Source organism: Falco cherrug, chromosome 9, assembly GCF_023634085.1.
Source record: "Falco cherrug isolate bFalChe1 chromosome 9, bFalChe1.pri, whole genome shotgun sequence".
In the NCBI taxonomy this organism is placed as follows: domain Eukaryota; kingdom Metazoa; phylum Chordata; class Aves; order Falconiformes; family Falconidae; genus Falco; species Falco cherrug.
The window spans coordinates 53,440,976-53,458,716 of NC_073705.1; the positions used below are offsets into that span (position 1 = coordinate 53,440,976).

General features: G+C 50.7%; 1 protein-coding gene across 1 annotated transcript in view; it reads right to left on the minus strand.

The window, feature by feature from the left end:
* Nucleotides 1-1,099: 1,099 nt before the first annotated feature.
* The window catches only part of CTBP2 (C-terminal binding protein 2), a 47,248-nt gene continuing 30,606 nt past the window's right edge, over nt 1,100-17,741 (minus strand). Inside the window, 8 exon segments of the mRNA XM_005439232.3 lie at nt 1,100-2,660; nt 4,762-4,879; nt 5,621-5,748; nt 6,540-6,670; nt 7,143-7,357; nt 9,102-9,308; nt 12,535-12,679; nt 14,010-14,164. Coding sequence (XP_005439289.2) covers nt 2,480-2,660; nt 4,762-4,879; nt 5,621-5,748; nt 6,540-6,670; nt 7,143-7,357; nt 9,102-9,308; nt 12,535-12,679; nt 14,010-14,164 — 1,280 coding nt within the window. The 3' untranslated portion in view covers nt 1,100-2,479.

Consider the following 17,741-nt stretch of genomic DNA (forward strand, 5'->3'; position numbering starts at 1 on the left):
GGAAGCACTTGCACCCATCTGGGATGCAACTGCTTATTGAAAAACAAACCAAAGTACCAGAGCTAGTTTATTTTTAAAAGCAACTCTAAACCTTAACATCAATGAAATGGTTTCCTATTGGTTTTTACTGTCGTTTCAGCATTTCCCAAACACCTTCTCTGTAACTAACCTGGTTTATCATCCTGGTTTCTCGTGGTGGTCACGGATAATCACTGCTGTGCTATGTTGATTGCTGACAAAGAGCGGTCACTCATCTATAAACGGTGACCAACTTTTAACATGTGCGAAGTCAGTAATTAGTTTTCAGTTTAATTTAAAGCAAACAAAATACAGACTTTTGTAACCTAGATGCTTTTTGGTTTCAGCTTTTTTTCTTGGTCCCTCTTCAGGCCAAGCTCCGTGCCTCGTCTGACGCCGTGTGTGCTGGCACTCTGATGCAGGGTGGAAGCAAATGAACGGGTGTTTTGTCCGGTGGGGCTCGGAGCCGCTAGCACCTCTAGAGCACCTTTTCAGTTTTGTTCACTAGTGGTTTGTTAATGCTTCGTTTCTTGTGTGCACAAAATATGCTGAGGTGTAGTTGCCTTTGTAGTTTAACGGAAACCATAGCATTTTTTTTTTTTACTTTTTCACCTAGGCTGCATGTAATATCCCACTTGACTTTAAATATTCACAAATTACAAATGTACAGCTTATGGATAGCACCCCCTGCAAGCCTGGATGGGAAACTGAATTCAGCAAGCTGTTTCCCAGCAGTGCAATTTTAGAAGCGAGCTGCACGCAGCAAGCCTGAACAGAGTTCCTACAGCACTTCTCCAAGGCTGCTGCAGGAAGCCGAGGCCATTCCTCGGCCGATGCCATCACAGTTTGCTGTAAGCGTCACCCTTCTGCTGGCGGGGACAGGAGCAGGTCCCAGTGGCTGCTCACGTGCCAGAGGTACTGAAGGCAGACGCGAGGAAAACTTACCTGCTCTCTGCTGCAAAATTGTTCGCTTTTGGAGGAGGGCACAGAGCCATCAGCGTTACAGTTTGTACCTCTCAGTGTCTCCAACTTAAAGCATTAGCCAGGTTGCAGCGAGAGCTCTTACCTTTCAGAAATTAAAGAAATTTTATCACTTTTTATTGAAAACTGCACTGAACGCTAAATGTCCACCTTTACAATAAACAAATACAATAACGGTAACACACTAAAACAAAACATACTTCTGATAGCCATTCGTTTTTATGTTGGTTTTTTTTTTTTTTCTTTCTGTTTGGGACAGCTTAAGATATTTTTTTTTTTCGTCACAGAAACAGGAATGTACCCATACAAAGGCTCAAAATAGGCCATCTTTTTAAAAACAAAAAGGCGATGATTCACAAAAGACTATGAATATAACATGTAACTAGTTGATACAAATCTAATAGGATTTGTTAAAATCAGTCACATCTAATAACACATTTTGAAGTGTTCTTGTATAAAATATCACGTGAAGAAAAGAAGACTTTTATCAATGTCTAAAAAAGTGGGTTTTGTTCATAGACAGTCTGACAAGTTACCATAAAAAGTGTTTCCTGAGACATAAGGAAATGCAACATTATTCTTGAACCCTTTCCAGCTCAAGACTTTTTTCCACTTGATAAAATAGCTGCAGATTTAAAACTGAGAAAATATATTTGAGTACAAATAGTGTGTGAAACTTAATACTTTCTTCTTTTTTTCTTTTTTTTTTTCTTTTTTTCTTTTTTTTTTTTTTCTTGCATCATTGCAGGGAGGGCATAGGTGAATGCACAGCTACTTTATTCAGTGTATTGGGCAGAGAAGAGACTGGCAGTTTCTTTTTTCATTAGCCTGGGAGGGCAGCGGCTGTTACCGGGAGCCCTTTCTGCCCTCCCCATCCCACAGATCCCAGCTGGAATGGCTAGAACTTAAACCTGGCAGGAGAACTTCTGTTATATGTCACTGGCCCTGTAAGACTGCAAAAAGGATTATTATTACCATTGGTTTTTTTCTTCCACTTCTAAGCCAGTACTGATGCCTCCCATTAGAAGAGGTAACCAGATACAAGAGTAAGGAAAGGGCTGAAGCCACATAATGGTTTCCTCTAACATTTCTATGTTAACTCTGTAAAGATGGCTTAATGCAATGGTTTGGAAACAGGTGCAGAAGCCCTGTCCTTCCCAAGGAATTGAGGGGGGGAAAAAAATATCTATTTTTATTCATGTGATTGATGCACAGATGAAGGAAACTTAACACACAATAACAGAAGTTGATCATTAATGTATCACATCCTAGTTTTCAGTTTCAGAAGGTGACTTCTTCAGGGCTTCTCCCCAGTCTTGACTGCTATCGCTTTGTCATTAACACTGGAACATCAATGATGCGTCTGTCCAAAATCAACGTTACAAATTTCGTATCAAATTCTTTTTTTTTTAGTTTGTGTATAACTTCTTTTCCAATGTCTCTTGGTCCTAAGTTTATTGAATGATTTTTAAATTATCTGCTATTGCTCATTGGGATGTTCCCTGTTGTCCCCGTGTTTTGTGGGCTGGTTAGGAGATGGAGCTTGGGAAGGATGTGCCACTGTGGGAAGATTGTGAGTAACAGGGATGCCTCCAGGAATGATGCCCTCCATAGCTGCCGGTATTCCTCCTGGTGCGACACTGACCATCCCAGGTGGATACCTGGGAGAGGGGACAGAGAGAGGCAAGTTTGTCACGTCAGAGCTGGCCACAGACAGCACGAATAGCACAACCACCGCTGCAGAGGCTATGGAAAGACCGAGCAGCAAAGAGATTCCGCTTCTCTACTACAGCTGAGTTTGGTTTTTCTTTTAGACTACAAGGGAAAGCTCAATGTTAAATGTTAAACCAGTGCTGCTGCGTCTCGGGTAAATGTCCTCCACAGGACTGCATCTTGTTCTGTGCCTTCTAGCAGGTGGCTGAACCATAAGGAAACCTTTCTCTTTTGAAAAACTGGGTAAGGAATCCTCTAGAGTGCTCTGGGATGCTGGCACGCTGGCTTAAATCATCCCTGCACGTGAATACCTTTGAACACCTACACCCGGGTTGTAAATTTTCCCTCTCCAGAGGGTAGCTGCATCTTCCTCGTGTAACCAGAGAGCGCAGCTGAAAAACGGGGTAGGATCTGGTTCATCTTCTTTTCTAAGGATGGGGTGAGTTATGCGTGTTCCAAGAAATTCCAAGAGTTTGAGAAAGAGAAGAAGGGATTTCTTGAGCTGTCCACAGGGAAGCTGTCACATGGGGGCAATGTGACCATAACCCTCTGGAGGGCTCCTGGACACCCCAACCACCAGCACCTCCCGTGGCTGCCATCTCTGGAGGGAAAGGCGGAGGGGGAGCCGGGAGGGGAAGGAAGGTTTTACCTGAAGGTGCAGAGCTGACCCCTGTCCGCTTACCAGGGCAGCGGGGCCGCAGCTCCCCAGGGGCTTAGCAAGGATGAAGCACCCTGTGGCGGCAGCCAAGGCTTGTCCTTGGGGTGGTGGCATTGTCCCCATGCCTCAGAGCAGCCGGAGCAGGACGGAGGGGCATGCCTGCCCCAGCTTCGGATGTTCCAGCCTGTGCACTCTGTGTGGGACCTGCAGGTTCTGAGCACGCAGGGCCATGGCACATGCGTGGCCGGGGGCCTTGACCTAAGGCTCTGCGGCCGGCCGCATGCCTGCCCGCCCCTGCCCTCTAATGCCACCCCATGTGTCCCGCAGGGTTTTTTTTGTATCTTGAGTATTCTTGGCAACGGTGATATGGTGAAAGCTGCCCGTGTTCCAGCTGAGGCCTCGTGCCTTGGTGTCTCTTATCGGCGTGCTTTGAGCCACCCAAAGTGGAGCAGTAAGTAACCCTAATCTCAGGGATTTGGGTGGAAATTGGGCCACCTGACTACGGACCTATATTTGGAGCTTTCACCCTGGCTCGCGACCCCGCGAGCTGGGCCAGGCGCCCTGCGGTCAGGGCACGGGCCGAAGCGGAGAGCAAACCTGCAGCCGCTACTTCGCTTTAAAAGCTGCGTCCTGCGTGTCTGCAGGCCCGGGGGTCCTGCGGCTTACGGAGGCGCTGCAGCCGTCACTGCTGGCCCACCCGAACGAAGGCAGCGTAAACGGGCGGCTTTATAAACCCGTGGTTACATCGAGCAGCGCTGGTACTCCCCGCGGTGGCATCCCTGCTCCCCAGGGAGGGGGATCCCAGTCGCCGCCTGAGTCAAGGTAGCAGCCGTTACCGGGCTCCTGGGCGCTACAGCCGGGCTCCTGGCGCTACAGCCGGGCCCCTGGGCGCTACAGCCGGGCTCCTAGCGCTACAGCCGGGCCCCTGGGCGCTACAGCCGGGCTCCTAGCGCTACAGCCGGGCCCGCGGGTGCTACAGCCAGGCCCCTGGGCGCTACAGCCGGGCTCCTGGCGCTACAGCCGGGCCCCTGGGCGCTACAGCCGGGCCCACGGGTGCTACAGCCGGGCTCCTGGGCGCTACAGCCGGGCCCGCGGGTGCTACAGCCGGGCTCCTAGTGCTACAGCCGGGCCCCTGGGCGCTACAGCCGGGCTCCTGGGCGCTACAGCCGGGCCCCTGGGCGCTACAGCCGGGCCCCTGGGCGCTACAGCCGGGCTCCTGGGCGCTACAGCCGGGCCCCTGGGCGCTACAGCCGGGCTCCTGGGCGCTACAGCCGGGCTCCTGGCGCTACAGCCGGGCTCCTAGCGCTACAGCCGGGCTCCTGGGCGCTACAGCCGGGCTCCTAGCGCTACAGCCGGGCCCGCGGGTGCAGCCCTCCCGTTCCCCCGCTCACCTGTACGTGGCGCCATTGAGCTCCGGATGAATCGCCTGCTGATCTATTACCGACCACGGAGCCGTTGTGACAAAGAATTCCTTATTCACGCAGTTCCTTAGGCTTTCTGGGATGCGCCCTGGAGTTGGTAATAAAGGTAATTATGCGTCAGGTGGGTCCTAGCTTTATCACCCTCTAATAAGCTACATTTTTTTTGCATGTCACTAGATTTGTTAGTGTAAAGGATGGGGGGGACGACACATCCCATACGCCTTGTTTCAGGAGGAGGTTTTGGCTGTCCCCAGGTGCACATTGCAGCACAGTCTCTTACCCTCAGTCCCAACTCTGTTTCGGGAAGGGTGGTTCCTCTGAGTCCGCCAGGGATGATGCTGTGCCTTCCACCTTAACCAGGAGGGCAATTTTTAGGACAAGAGAACCACCCATTTGCTGGAGTACTGTGACTGCCACCTCGGAGCAAGCTGAGTTACAGCAAGAGCTGGACACAGGTGCCTTCCCTGCTTCGGGGTTTGGTTCTGGCATGCAGTCGGCTGTGGTCTGCACCACCGTTTGGGCAGCAATTATCGCTTCGCTGTCCTTTGCTTCCCACTTACGCACACTAGTCTTTGCCACACTGCACAAGTGCCCCATTAATTAAAAAAAAAAACAACAAAACAAACCCCCACAGAAACCACAAACATGCTCAAATGCGGGTAAAGTTTTGTGTCTCAGCTCTTTTGCTGGGAATACAATCAGGGTTAGGCCCCTTTCCCCAGTATCCTGCCAAGACACAACAGGGTGAAGCCCTGTCTGTGCCTCTCCTGGCTCCCGTTCCAGGCACACACACACGAGCTAACCCCAGCTTCTCCGCGGGGCTGGGTACCTGTGATCGCACGCCGTATTTCAGTAGCAGCAGCTTCTCTCATCTCTAGTGACGCTTGCTCGCTGTACCAAGCAGTGTGTGGAGTACAGATTAAATTAGGAGCATCTTTCAACGGGCCTTGAGCGAAACTGGGAGCAGGGGGAGAGGAAACAAAGATTACTCAAGATTTAAAGAGAGAATAAAAGATGTTATGAGTAGCAGAAGATTTGTGGCCTGTCCTCTGCACATGCAAGCCTCCTTTCCCGGCCCCTCACCTGTGGCACAGGGGCTGGAAGCAGCCAGACAGGGTCCTGCCAGCCCAAAATGGCCACAGAAGTGCTGGGGAGGAAGCACAGTTCCCGTGCATGGCACAACTGAAAATGCACCAAAAAAGAGCCAACAGGGCTGAACCCCCAACCTACTGGGTAGTTGGTCTTAATGCTTCCACAGGAATAAATGTCTGGGCGTGTCTCTGCAGCAGCGCTGGGGATGCTGGCACAGGCTTTGGATCACCCAGCCCAGGGTGGGAGGAGGTGGGGGTTCACCCTTTATAGAAGCACACTTACTTTTTTAAAAAAAAGTTTCTGAAAACACAAGCAAACGGTCTTCAACGAGAGAAGTTGCATTCCCACTTACAACCAACCCCTTCCCAGCTAGCAGCAGCCTGTGGGCAAAAATGCCCAACATTCAACATGTTAAATTTGTTCTCATGGATTAATGAGCGTGGTTTTTTGTTTAACAAAAACCAGGCTGATTTCTTGTTTTATGCTCCTAGTGTCCCTTTGAACATCTGTCATCCCGGTGCCAGCCCACGAATGATGGATACCACAAGGTGCCACAGCCTTTTCCCAAACCAGTAGGACCATCCCCCAGCGCTGGCAGTGTGTGACAAGGCTCGTGGGTGTTGTGTGTCCCCTGGCCCCGCAAACTGGAGCTTTACCTAAATGGTTCAGACTCGTGCACATCAAGCGCAGCCCCTCGTATCCGTCCCTCCTTCAGGGCTTGAGTTAAGGCCTTCTCGTCCACCAGCCCCCCGCGCGCCGTGTTCACCAGGAACGCTCCCTGCCTCATCTGGCGGCGGCCGGGGAGAGAGAGATGAGGGTGAGCTCAGTGCAGTGACCCAACTCCTGTCCCGACGCAGCAGCAGGTGCCCTGGGGTGCCTCCCGCTGGGACTGCACCCCGCTTTTCAGGCTGAGTGGCTGTGCTCCTGCCCCAGAGCAGTCCCCACCCTGCTGCACGTGGGTTTTCTAGGGAAAGTCCAGCTCTGGCTGGTATCAGCAAACAAAACCCGCTCCTGCCGTTGCCTCCCCACCACAGGCGCAGGGCACGCGTACCCGGCAGCATGCTACCCCTGGTAAGCACCGTGGGGAAACAGATGGGCTGGTGGGTGCAACCAGCTACTTTGGAGGTAGCCCCTAGGCACTGAGGCGCTGGCTCACTGTGGCCGCAACTGCAGAGGGATGCGTGGCCAGCAGTGATGTGTCGGGTTTGCCCGCTGAAGAGCAGAGCACTCTCCTTGGTTGTGCATGCGAAGTGAATTACCTGCTTAATCGTGAAGTCGTTGATAAGGTGGTGGTTATGTTCGTTAAGGTTACAGTGCAACGAGACACAGTCGCTCTGATAGAGCAGGTCCTGGAGTGTGTAGACCCGCTGGACTCCCAGGGACCTCTCTATCCCATCCTGCAGGTACGGGTCATAAAAGATCACGTTGAAGCCAAACGCCTTGGCTCGGACTGCGACCGCCTGTGCAGTGCGACCTGTGTGTGAAGGGAAGAGAGGCAGTAATTTAACTGATTCCCACCTCCCTGGCTTCACACTGCTGAGCTGCCCCATGGCCTGATCCCCTAGCGTGGCTTGGGGGCTGCCGTGGGTCCCCTGGGACCCCTTGGGCTCCCCAGACAGCCCCTGAAGGGATGCTGGCTGGAGGGGAGAACCCATGCCACCTTGCACAGGGAGGGCTGTGCTTGGCTCTAGCAAATGTCAGATGCTTATGTTAAAATTAAAAAAAAAAAAGCCAAACAAAGCAAAGGGTGAGGCCATTAGGCACCTGCCAGCTCGTGGCCATTTGAACATGTGGCACGATCCATGGCCATGCAGGTCCGGCAGGGAAGGCCCAGTGTGTGCCTTGGCCCCACCAACACGCAGCTCTGGACATCACAGAGAAACAATCCTCTGCGGTGCCGTGTCTACCAAGAAAAGCCAAAAATGGAAGAAAAAGAGTGTCGCCTTTTCTAGACGACTTGCGATAGATTTTTCAGCCTCTCACTGAACGGCTGGTTAATTGGGCATGATGAAGGCAACTGTCGTGGCTTGGAAGCAAAGGGCTACTATGGCCGCTGTGCTGGGGAAGGACGTGCAGCGCTGCTACAGACCCCCCCGGCCTGTCCCCGCCACAGGCTGTGCAAGTTCCACGTGCCCTGTGTGTCAGGTCTCAATTATTTATTTGTTAATTTTTCCAGCTAGCAGCAGCGTGGCAGCCCAGCGCGTGCCCGGTTAGTGGTGCACGGTGATGTCCCCCCGTGCATGCACACACCTGACGCCCTGCTGCTGCCCCAGAGAGGCATGGCTGAGCAGGGGACATCAGCCGGTTGCCTGCATGGACATCCAGCTGCCAGCACACAGCCAGGTACGCGCTGCCGCCCTCACCCTCGCCCTGCCAGACAGACCTTGGCTAACCCCGACCTCCTGCTGGAACCTGACCCACCCGCCTTGCTCCAGTTTCCCCATTTAAACGTGCTCATATGCCAGCTTTTTTGCACTAATTAGCCCAGGGCTTTGCAGGACAACAGCGTGAAGCAAGTGGGGCAAACGGCTGTGGCACAGAAACCAAGTGGAGATGCTGCTGTGGCATTTGTGGTGCAGCTCCCGGCTGGCACAACCCCAACAGCGGCCACCCTCCAGCAGCCAGAACTGCTCCCTACACCAGCACCTCGCCAAATCTCTGCTCACGATGGTGCCACTTTGCCTGCACCTGGCCATCAAGTGCTGGGTGAGCTTCAGCTGCCTGAACACACCTCCTGATCCCTCTCGTGATGGCTGGGCTTCGCTCCCAGAAGGGATATCCAAGAGGGCTGTCAGCAGAGGTGCTGATGATCCCTCTGATGCTGAAACTCCCTATAGCTATGGGTGAACTGAAGACAAATTTTGTTTTCCCCAGCCCTGCCCCATGCAGGGCAGAATGTCTCAGGAAGAGCCAGGCTGGTGTAGCTGTGGTTCAGGGACAGGTTTTTTTGGGAGAGGATGGCAGCACTACCAAATGTAGTCCCTCCTGGGGCACTGCTGGGTTTCACCAGTGTTTCTCCAAGGACTCAGCCAAGGCTCACAAAATGCAGCTCCTTCACCAAAAAAATCAGCATTAAGAGGTGGTTCTGGTTTTGAAAATGCTCATTTTAGGTCCTTCTCAGGGCAGTGAAGTGGTGCTGAGTCTTCCTCAGAGGCTGAACATGGGGCCAGCAGTGCTGCACATGCTGCTCGCAGGCTGCCTGCCCTTCGCCCACCTACCGAAGCCGATGAGGCCGAGTGTCTCCCCCCTGATGCGGGCAGCACCGGAGGCCACCTCCCGGATCTGCTCCACGCTCTGCACCCGCGTGCCCTCCCGCAGTGCCTGGTAGAGCCACGTGTTCCGTCGGTAGAGGTTGAGGACATGGCAGACGGTGGAGTCGGCCGTCTCCTCCACAGCGGCCGAGGGGATGTTGCAGACGGCGATCCCTGCAGAGGCAACACCACAAAGCACAACCGTGGCTCAGGGGGGGCAGCCCCGGCCACCCACCCCACAGCAAAGCAGGGGGGCTCCTGGCACTTCATCTTCACATCACTCAGCCAGCCCATCCTTTTTTTTTTTAAAGCATTTGGAGCAACGTTTGCTAAGGATGTGCCTGGTTTAGGTACAACTGCCTGAAATCTCTGCAAAAACCACAGTGACCTGTAATACTCAGGGGTCCCCTACACTCCAGCGTCTCTCTAGAGTAAGGACAAGTGCAGATTTCAAGTGCAATAGCTATGCAGGAGTAACTCTAGCAGCAAAGGTTTGTTTTGCAATAGGAAGTCTTATTCTTGCTTACTTTAATCTACCTTCAAAGTGATTTAAATCATGCTGGCAGAAGTCACTCCTTTTCCACAAGAAGACTGTTCAACTATTAAATTATTTAGGGATCAATAATTTGGTGCGCTCAAGCAGGATGGTGTGCCAGGTTGGCATGGCAGGGTCAGCTTCCCCTTCCACCAACAAGCACCACAACAGTCGACTCAAAACACCCCACAGCAAGGCTTGGGGTGATGGCTACCACCATGGCACGTGCACCATCAGTGCAGCCTCCACCACACACTCTGCAGGAAGAACCAGTTGCTCCTGCTGCAAAATCTGGAGGCTTTCTCAGAATGTGGCAAGTGGAGGGGGCACAGCCACGCTGGAGCAGCTCCCCCACCCCAGCACTGCCGCTGCACGCCTGCCTGCCCTGGCGCAGGTTTGGTAACAGACTTTTTGCTCCTTTGCCACAAAAGGCTTATTTGAAGCTGCTGTGTCCCTGCTCGGAGCTGCAAGTATTAAGTTCACTGGCAATGCCTCCCCGCTCGCTGCCCCGTCCAGGCTCTGGCTCGGTAGTGTGTGTAAGGGGGTGCTGAACTGCACCTCTATTCGGCAGAGCAGTTAAGCACATGCTTACATCCCACCGGATTCAATGCAATTTAAACACACATATTAAAGATGGATGTGTATTTACGTGCTTTACTGGACTGGGGCCTTTGAGTAGAAACCATGAAAAAGTAGGAGATAAAGACAGCGTAAGAGACTCAGAAAATCCCCTTCCACTGTGAGGGCCACTGATTCAAAGTCGAAAATCTGTTTCCCATCCCCCTGTCAATATCCCTGCTCCCAGGAGCTGCTTTTCTGTTTTCAAAACTGCTTTCCACCCCGTGGCTGTTTGAAAGACCTACAGAAAAACTGACTGACTCTACAGGGTGGAAAACCCCACCCCAACTAACCCCTAAACCACTGCTCACCTCCTCTCCCTTTCAGGTGACAGGGCCATGATGCCCCGGTCCCCATGAGCTCTTAAAGCTGGTGCTGTCCCATTTTACATTCCCCATCGCTTCCACAGAGGGCAACTTTTGATTTACTTTGGGGATGTGGGTGCAGCCCAGAAACCATGCTGAGCGCCTGCCCAAGGCCCTAACGAAGCAGCAGGGAGGGTTTCCCAAGATGACCACCCGCTTCGGCACCAGGCAACAGCTCCTGCCCGTTTGTAGGCAGAGGCCGTGGCTGCTCGTGGGGGAAGAGAAGAGACAAGAAGGCTGGAGGGTGACGGGTGACTCTAGCAGCACGTCCTGTCAGCCTGCAGCTCTGCTGAGCGTCCCCATCCCCAACCCTGCTGGGTCTTGTCCCTTTTCTGCTGGACCACTTGCTTATAGAGCTGGATGACACCAGACTGCCTTTCCCGTGAGCTTCTTACCCTGTTATTTGCCCTCGTGCCCCCAGGAGCAGGAGCTGCCGGCACCAGGGGGTTAAATACCCACAGTGGATAGTTCAACACCAGCATCTTGTTCTGGGGGTGTCTTCTGGGCCAGACCTGGTCCCACAGGTGGCCACTGGTGCGTGGCCAGGCACCGTGTTTAGGCACTGGTCATTCATTTATTGACTGCACAGTTTAAAAACTACCTTATGGAAGGCAATACCAATTAAACTTTACGCTACATTTGTGGGTAGTCATTACATTTTCTACTTGAAACCACATCATTTGGCCACCCAATTTGCCAAGTATAAAAAGAAGGATTATACTGCAGTATCCCATTACTTTAGTCGTTATATTTTCCCCTTCTTGATGTTCAAAGCCTCAGAACACTGTTATAATGGATAATAACAATAAGAGTTAAAAACGTGAAGAAACCATTACATCGAGAAGACATTGTTCTCCTCTCAAAAAAAAATAATTCACTATATTGAGAATTGCTTTTTTAGGAATGACTATTTGAAACTCTCTTATCGCAATTATCTTTGTAAAATGGCTCACGTGAAATGGCTGTTATTCTTCACTTCCCCAGAGATAACCTTTAATACAAGATATCCTAAACACTATTGTAGGACTGCTTGATAGACTGAATCTTGGGATCAGATGATCAAAACCGATTGTAACTCAGCTGCTAAAATCACTGATACAATTAAGCTTTTGCACCTGTGGGTGTGCAGCCAAAGGCCTCTGACCATCCCAACCAGTACAGAAATCCGGTGTCCCCAGCACTGTGACAGCCATGCAACGCAGCCTGCACGCACCCCTGACCCCAGAAAAATCCCACATAAGGGACATAAGGGCTCCTTTCTGACAACGTGATCCATGTGTTTTGGCAGTCCATGTACCATGGACCCACGGTGAATGTCTTTTTCAAGTTCCTGAGGCACCTTTGATGAGATGGCAAAGGAGGCAACAGCAACCCAACGCACAATTCCTGCTCTACCATCTGACACGTTGCCTTCCCAGCAGTGTGGGCATGACTCTGAGAACCAGATCAGATCAAGAGACTAATCTTGCTTAACAAAATATAATAAAACACCCTTCCTCCAATTTTTCTAGAGCTAGATCAACTCTCCTGTGCCAGAAATAGAACAGCCATACAAATATCCTTGAGTACAAGTGGGCACCTGGAACTAGGGACAGCTTAGGAATCAAGGATTCAGATAGGGCAGTTTTAACACAGTATGAGCCTAAAAGCTGCCTCCTAAAACTTCTAAAACCACACCAGTTTTCTTGTCACAATATTCTCTACATGAAAAAAAAATGCCAACGGCACCTGTAGTTTTAGGGGCTGAATTAAGGCCCCTTGGAGGCCCTGCCTGCAAGCCCGCACTGCAAGCACACCCCTAGGGAAAGCAGCAGGTATTTGTGCTGATTTTAAAGACTTGGAAGGACACGGGAGGGAATCAGGGTGCAGAGCTGAGACCTACCAAGCTCCCCCGCAGCTTTGATGTCAATGTTGTCGTAGCCACTGCCTATTCGAACAATGACCCTTAAGGCCTTGAACTTCTCTAGGTCTTCTCGAGTCAGCGTGATGGTGTGGTACATCATCGCCCCAACAGCTTCATTTAATACCTGGAACAGAATAGAGACATTAAGAGCCACCACGACACCCGGAGGGGAAAGCTACAGCTCCCGAATCAGAACATCAGTGAATTGTACATCTGCACTGCTGACCCCAGATTTGACTATCTGACCCAGGCACGGTGCAAGCTGACACTTCAAGGTGTCACTAAAACCGTCAGGGGTGTCACCTACCGACTCCGAGGCCATTCCCTTTGGGAATGGATCGGATAGGTATCTGAAAATTATGATGTTATGTCTGAGAAGACAAGACAAAGGAAAACCAAGCCTGTCGCTCACCCAGACCCTTTTCCAGGTGGTTATCTGCTAATCCTTCTACTTCCAACCCTTTAAAAAGGAATTAGGTTTTATGGCAGTATCTATTGGTTTTGGACATGACTCTGTGTCACTTGCAACTCCCTGACCTTCTTTTGCATGTTGGAAGCTCAAGTACCTGTCACACTGTTCACATTAACCTTTTCTGTATGTTTTCCAGAGTACCTAAGAAGATCTGCGTGAGGCTTTGCAGTCACATAAGGCTGTACTTCGTCCCCTTCAATGAAGATTCAAACCTCTATTAGTGCTCACCACAAGCTACCTCAGTGCTCTGGAAACCCAAGACCTATGTAAATTCTCCAAGACTGGCTCACCTATCATCTATTAATGTCGCACAAACCCCTCCATCCTCCTTCCCCCACATTCAGTAGTTGAAGCACTGCAAAGCTCAGCAGTGATGCTATTTGTCGTTCTCTTCCCTCGATTCTGGAAGCGATTTCTGATAACTTCAAACCTCACTGGGATTATCTAAATGTGCACAAAGAATACTTTTAAAAGCAAGCAGTTGAGCTTCCAAGCAGAAACACCGATCCACACTGCACATATCTGCCTACATGCTGCCCCAACCTCACTTACTCCTTGCTGGGGAGAAATGAGCTGCTGGAGGTGCAGCCAGCACCCGAGGAGACCCATCAGCAGTGTGGGATGGTGTTAGCAAAGCCAGAGCAACTGTGCCGCACCCTGGGGAAGCGCAGAGTGTTGTCACTCCTGCACTGAGCAAGCGGACTTCCAAAAAAAATGAGAAACATTAATAATACTGATGTAAAAAACCTGATGCACAGAGATAAGGTGACTTTTTTTGTGTCTCCCCCCCCCCCCCCCCCCCATAACATCTGGCTTCTAAAACAGCCTCGATGAATTTTAATCTGCGGCGACTTCTGTTGATGTTATCTGCTGATTGACTCGAAGTGCAGCTGGGTACACATTTTGCTCAAGAACTGGAAGAGAAGGCTGGAGCACACCGGCTCCCAGCCCGGCCCCCCCATGCCCTCGCAGCGCACGTTACCTTCTCGTGAATCTCCTGAGTTGATTGTGCGTCACAGAATGCAACCGTCGCCAAGTCCTTCAGAATGGGCATCTCCACCGTACAGTCCCTCCCGTCCAGCAGTGCCACCAGGGGCCGGGGGTGCATGGGGCCGTTCATGATTTGAGGGCGAATACCTGCAAGCAGAAGGAGCGCAGTTTTTACACCGGCAGCAGTCGGAAGGTTCCCCTGGAGCAGCGGTACCTGCGTGTGTTCCTGTGTCAGGTGAGGGGCAGCGGTACCTGGTTTTGGGTTGTACAACAAATTTCAGGGGATGATGGCAACACAGTGCAAAGCTTAGCACAAGGTCCAGATTCCCCTCTGGGAGTAGGGCTGCGGTTTTGCCCTGGCTGGAGAGAAAACGCAGCAAGGCTTGCTCCCAGGACAGGGATGGATGACCCCATTTCAGCCACTGGTGACTTTATGGGGGTGTATCCCCACTCTGCCGATCCTCACCGACACAGGCCACCTTTCAATCAAACCACGTACACCAGAGCTGCTGGCCTCTTAAACCGTTTTGTTTAGCACCTTAGGAGTGAACCCCAAGCCAGCAGTCATTTTTACCCCTCCCTGCCTGCAGGAGGGCCAAGGTTTTGTTCCACAGATGTACACTGGCACTTGGTCTGTTTTTTTAAGGAATGACTTTACCATTTTGACCACCTCAGAAAGACAAGTCCAAACAGATATCCACTAAAAAAAAAAAAAAAAAAGGATTACTGGAAAACCACACAAAAAGCAGGACAAAGAAGATCTCTTTAGCATATAGGCTTATATTCTATTACCAGCTACCAAAAGGCTTCAAGGTGGGAGCAGTGAAGCTCAGCTTACTTTGTAAAACCAAACCTGGTCTCTCCCCATATCCCGCAGGATGCTCCGGGATGTGCGGCTGGAGCCAGTGTGAAGGACCGTGTATAACAGGATGGCATGGCCGCAGACCCTGCTCAGCCATGGCAGCAAGTGCTCTCATGCCAGTGCAGGACACCGCTCCTCTCCCACTTACACACACCTCGCCACGGGCTGCTCCCTTGAAACTATTTGTATTCCAGGGTCCGTTGAGCTGTGCTGCATTTTTCTCATTTCACATTCACATGTTCTCCAGGCTGAGGTGAGGAAAGGAAAGATCACCACCAAGGGCTGCAGAAGGCCGGGTTTTATATCCTATTTATTGCTCTGCCAGGGATTAACCAGTTCACAGAATCACAGAGTGGTCAGGGTTGGAAGGTACCTCTGGAGATCATCTAGTCTGACCCCCTGCTAAAGCACGTTCACCTAGAGCAGGTCGCACAGAATCGCATTCATTTCTGGACAAGCCACTCAGAAATTTCTGTACCTCCCTTTACCACTCAAAAGGGCATTTACTACATTAGGACCGTACAAAATATCTCAATTAACTTTTTTGGCTACCCAGGTGGTTTCTGGGAAAAAACATAGGTGCAGGGAGCTGGGGCTCTAGGCACAAAGTATTTTATTTCTGCTGCTGCCACCATGAGATGACCCAGCCTGAAGGGTCTGGGTTGGAACCTTCACACCGTGCGTAAGCAGCCCCAGCATCGCCTCTCTCCTTACCAACCCCCTTCTGCACGGGAACCTTCCAGGGCTACCAGCCAACATCTGTCTCACCTTTAAGCACAGTGGTTGTGTGATCCTTTTATTGAGGGGCTAACAGGCACAGTAAATGCCTTCACTCCCTCTGGATTGGTGTTTTCCCCTGCCACACTACATCACCAGTATCACCACATACTCGCAGTGAAGCTGCTGATGCTGGTGAGCTGGGCAAGCACAGGGCTTGACTGAGGAAAACTGCCAAGTTGTTTTGGGGTATTTTGCAGGGGTCAAACATTGCATGTGGAGTATTACAGAACAAATGCTTCTGCCTGTGGCACTGTTTGAGTAAGTGGGACTAAAGCCGAGAGCGGGAGGCTCCTTCACTGGCCCTTGTGCGCAGGGCTGGGTACTGCTCCAGCCCTCTGGAATGCGGTCAACCCCAGGAATCCTGTCACTGCAGCCCCATGTGCCAGAGAAGTGACAATGAGATAAAGAAACTAATGAGAAGAGCAATGCACTGATTTCTTTTTTCTTTTTTTTTTTTTTTTTTTTTTTTTAAGGCAAAATTAAATGTGCCTTTTTGTCCAGATTGCTGTCACATAAAGTATTAGCAAGATCTCCACCAGCTGATGCGTATGTGACAGACACAGGCGCTACAGGCCAAAGCGATGCCTCCTAGACTGTGCTGGCACCAAGAGCATCACCCTGGGGAGGTATCTGTACTGCTGCATCATAAAACTCGGAATAGCACATAGTTACATATATTTTACATGAGAAAAAATGACCCCATGGAAACAGGCAGGTTTAATGCAGTGGGTTTAACGGCTCTCCATTCCTATTTTATTGAATCTGCTTTAAGAAATGAAGAAACAACCAACCCAGCAGACCTGACTGAAGATTTTCAGCATTACACGTGAACATTTTTGGAATAGGTCCTCCTCTCTGTCTTTCCTACCAAGCTCTCCATTAGCATGTACTGGAAGCAATGTGTTTTGTTTGCATGCATTTCATCCAGATGGAAGTGCAACTGTGTCAGTAGGCAGGGTAGAGCGCCGAGACGATTTGGATAACTGAAAGAAGCTTGCCATAAGCAGATAAGCAAGAATAAAAACATGTACAAATCTCAGAGCGCTTACACAATCCTTGTGTGAAGCACTATACTGCAGCTAGATTATTTTCTCAGGTTAACGAGTGAATTATAACACTGACTTAAACGCTTACTAACATGTATGATCTCCAAGGCTTAGAGCATCACCTACCAGCCTCACGCTGCAACTGTAAATAACAAGGAATCGGATGCAGCGGCAAGGTGGCCGTGGCAGTCCCTGCTTCGGTGGCCACTATCCCTGTCCCCACACCACCCAGCATCTGGACAAGCTGAGCTCTTGAGCTTGGTGCTCACCAGGGACCAGGACCAGCCTCAGGCAGAGCAGCAGCACACGGAGGCTGGTGGTGGCTGCCTGCAAGCACGGCACATGGAAAATGAAACCACGGGTTAGCTGAAACTTTGACATTTAATCTGAGCCCCAAAATAACGGTTTTATTATGCAGCCATTATATAAGCTTCTTTGAAAGTCAAACGAAACACGGCTTTTTTTTTTTTTTTTTTTTTTGAAACAGCATCTGTGTCTTTGCCCAGGATTAGGGATGTAATTGTGCATGATGACACAGGCTTCTTAGGCATTTCACCCTCACCCGCACACAGAAGTGCAGTTGCCGAGGTTGAATGCTGGCTGGAAAGAGCGAGGTAGCCAGAGGAACGTCTCTCCCTTCTCCTACTTCAATGAGGGAATTTACTTCAGCTTGACAAGGAAAGTTTTGAAGCACATCAGTATGAGATGAAGTGCATAATGTATGGAAATTAGGTTTTAATAAAAACCACTGACAGATTTGCAACAGTCCTCACCTGCCTTTCCACCACCCTGCACCTATTCTTCACCGTCCTACCTCTGGCATAAACACATTCAAACCAAAACATGTGGGCTGACAAAACCAAGCTAAACTCAGCCCGCTTTTCTTTTTACCCAAGCTCATACAGCATGTTTGTTCTGCGTGCGACTGCTTCATTAAGAACGAGGTATGCCATGGATCAGAAAGTAATTAAACAGCCAGACACCTCCCCTAAATTCTGATAAAACACTGCAGCCATTAACCCCTTCACTCTGCCAC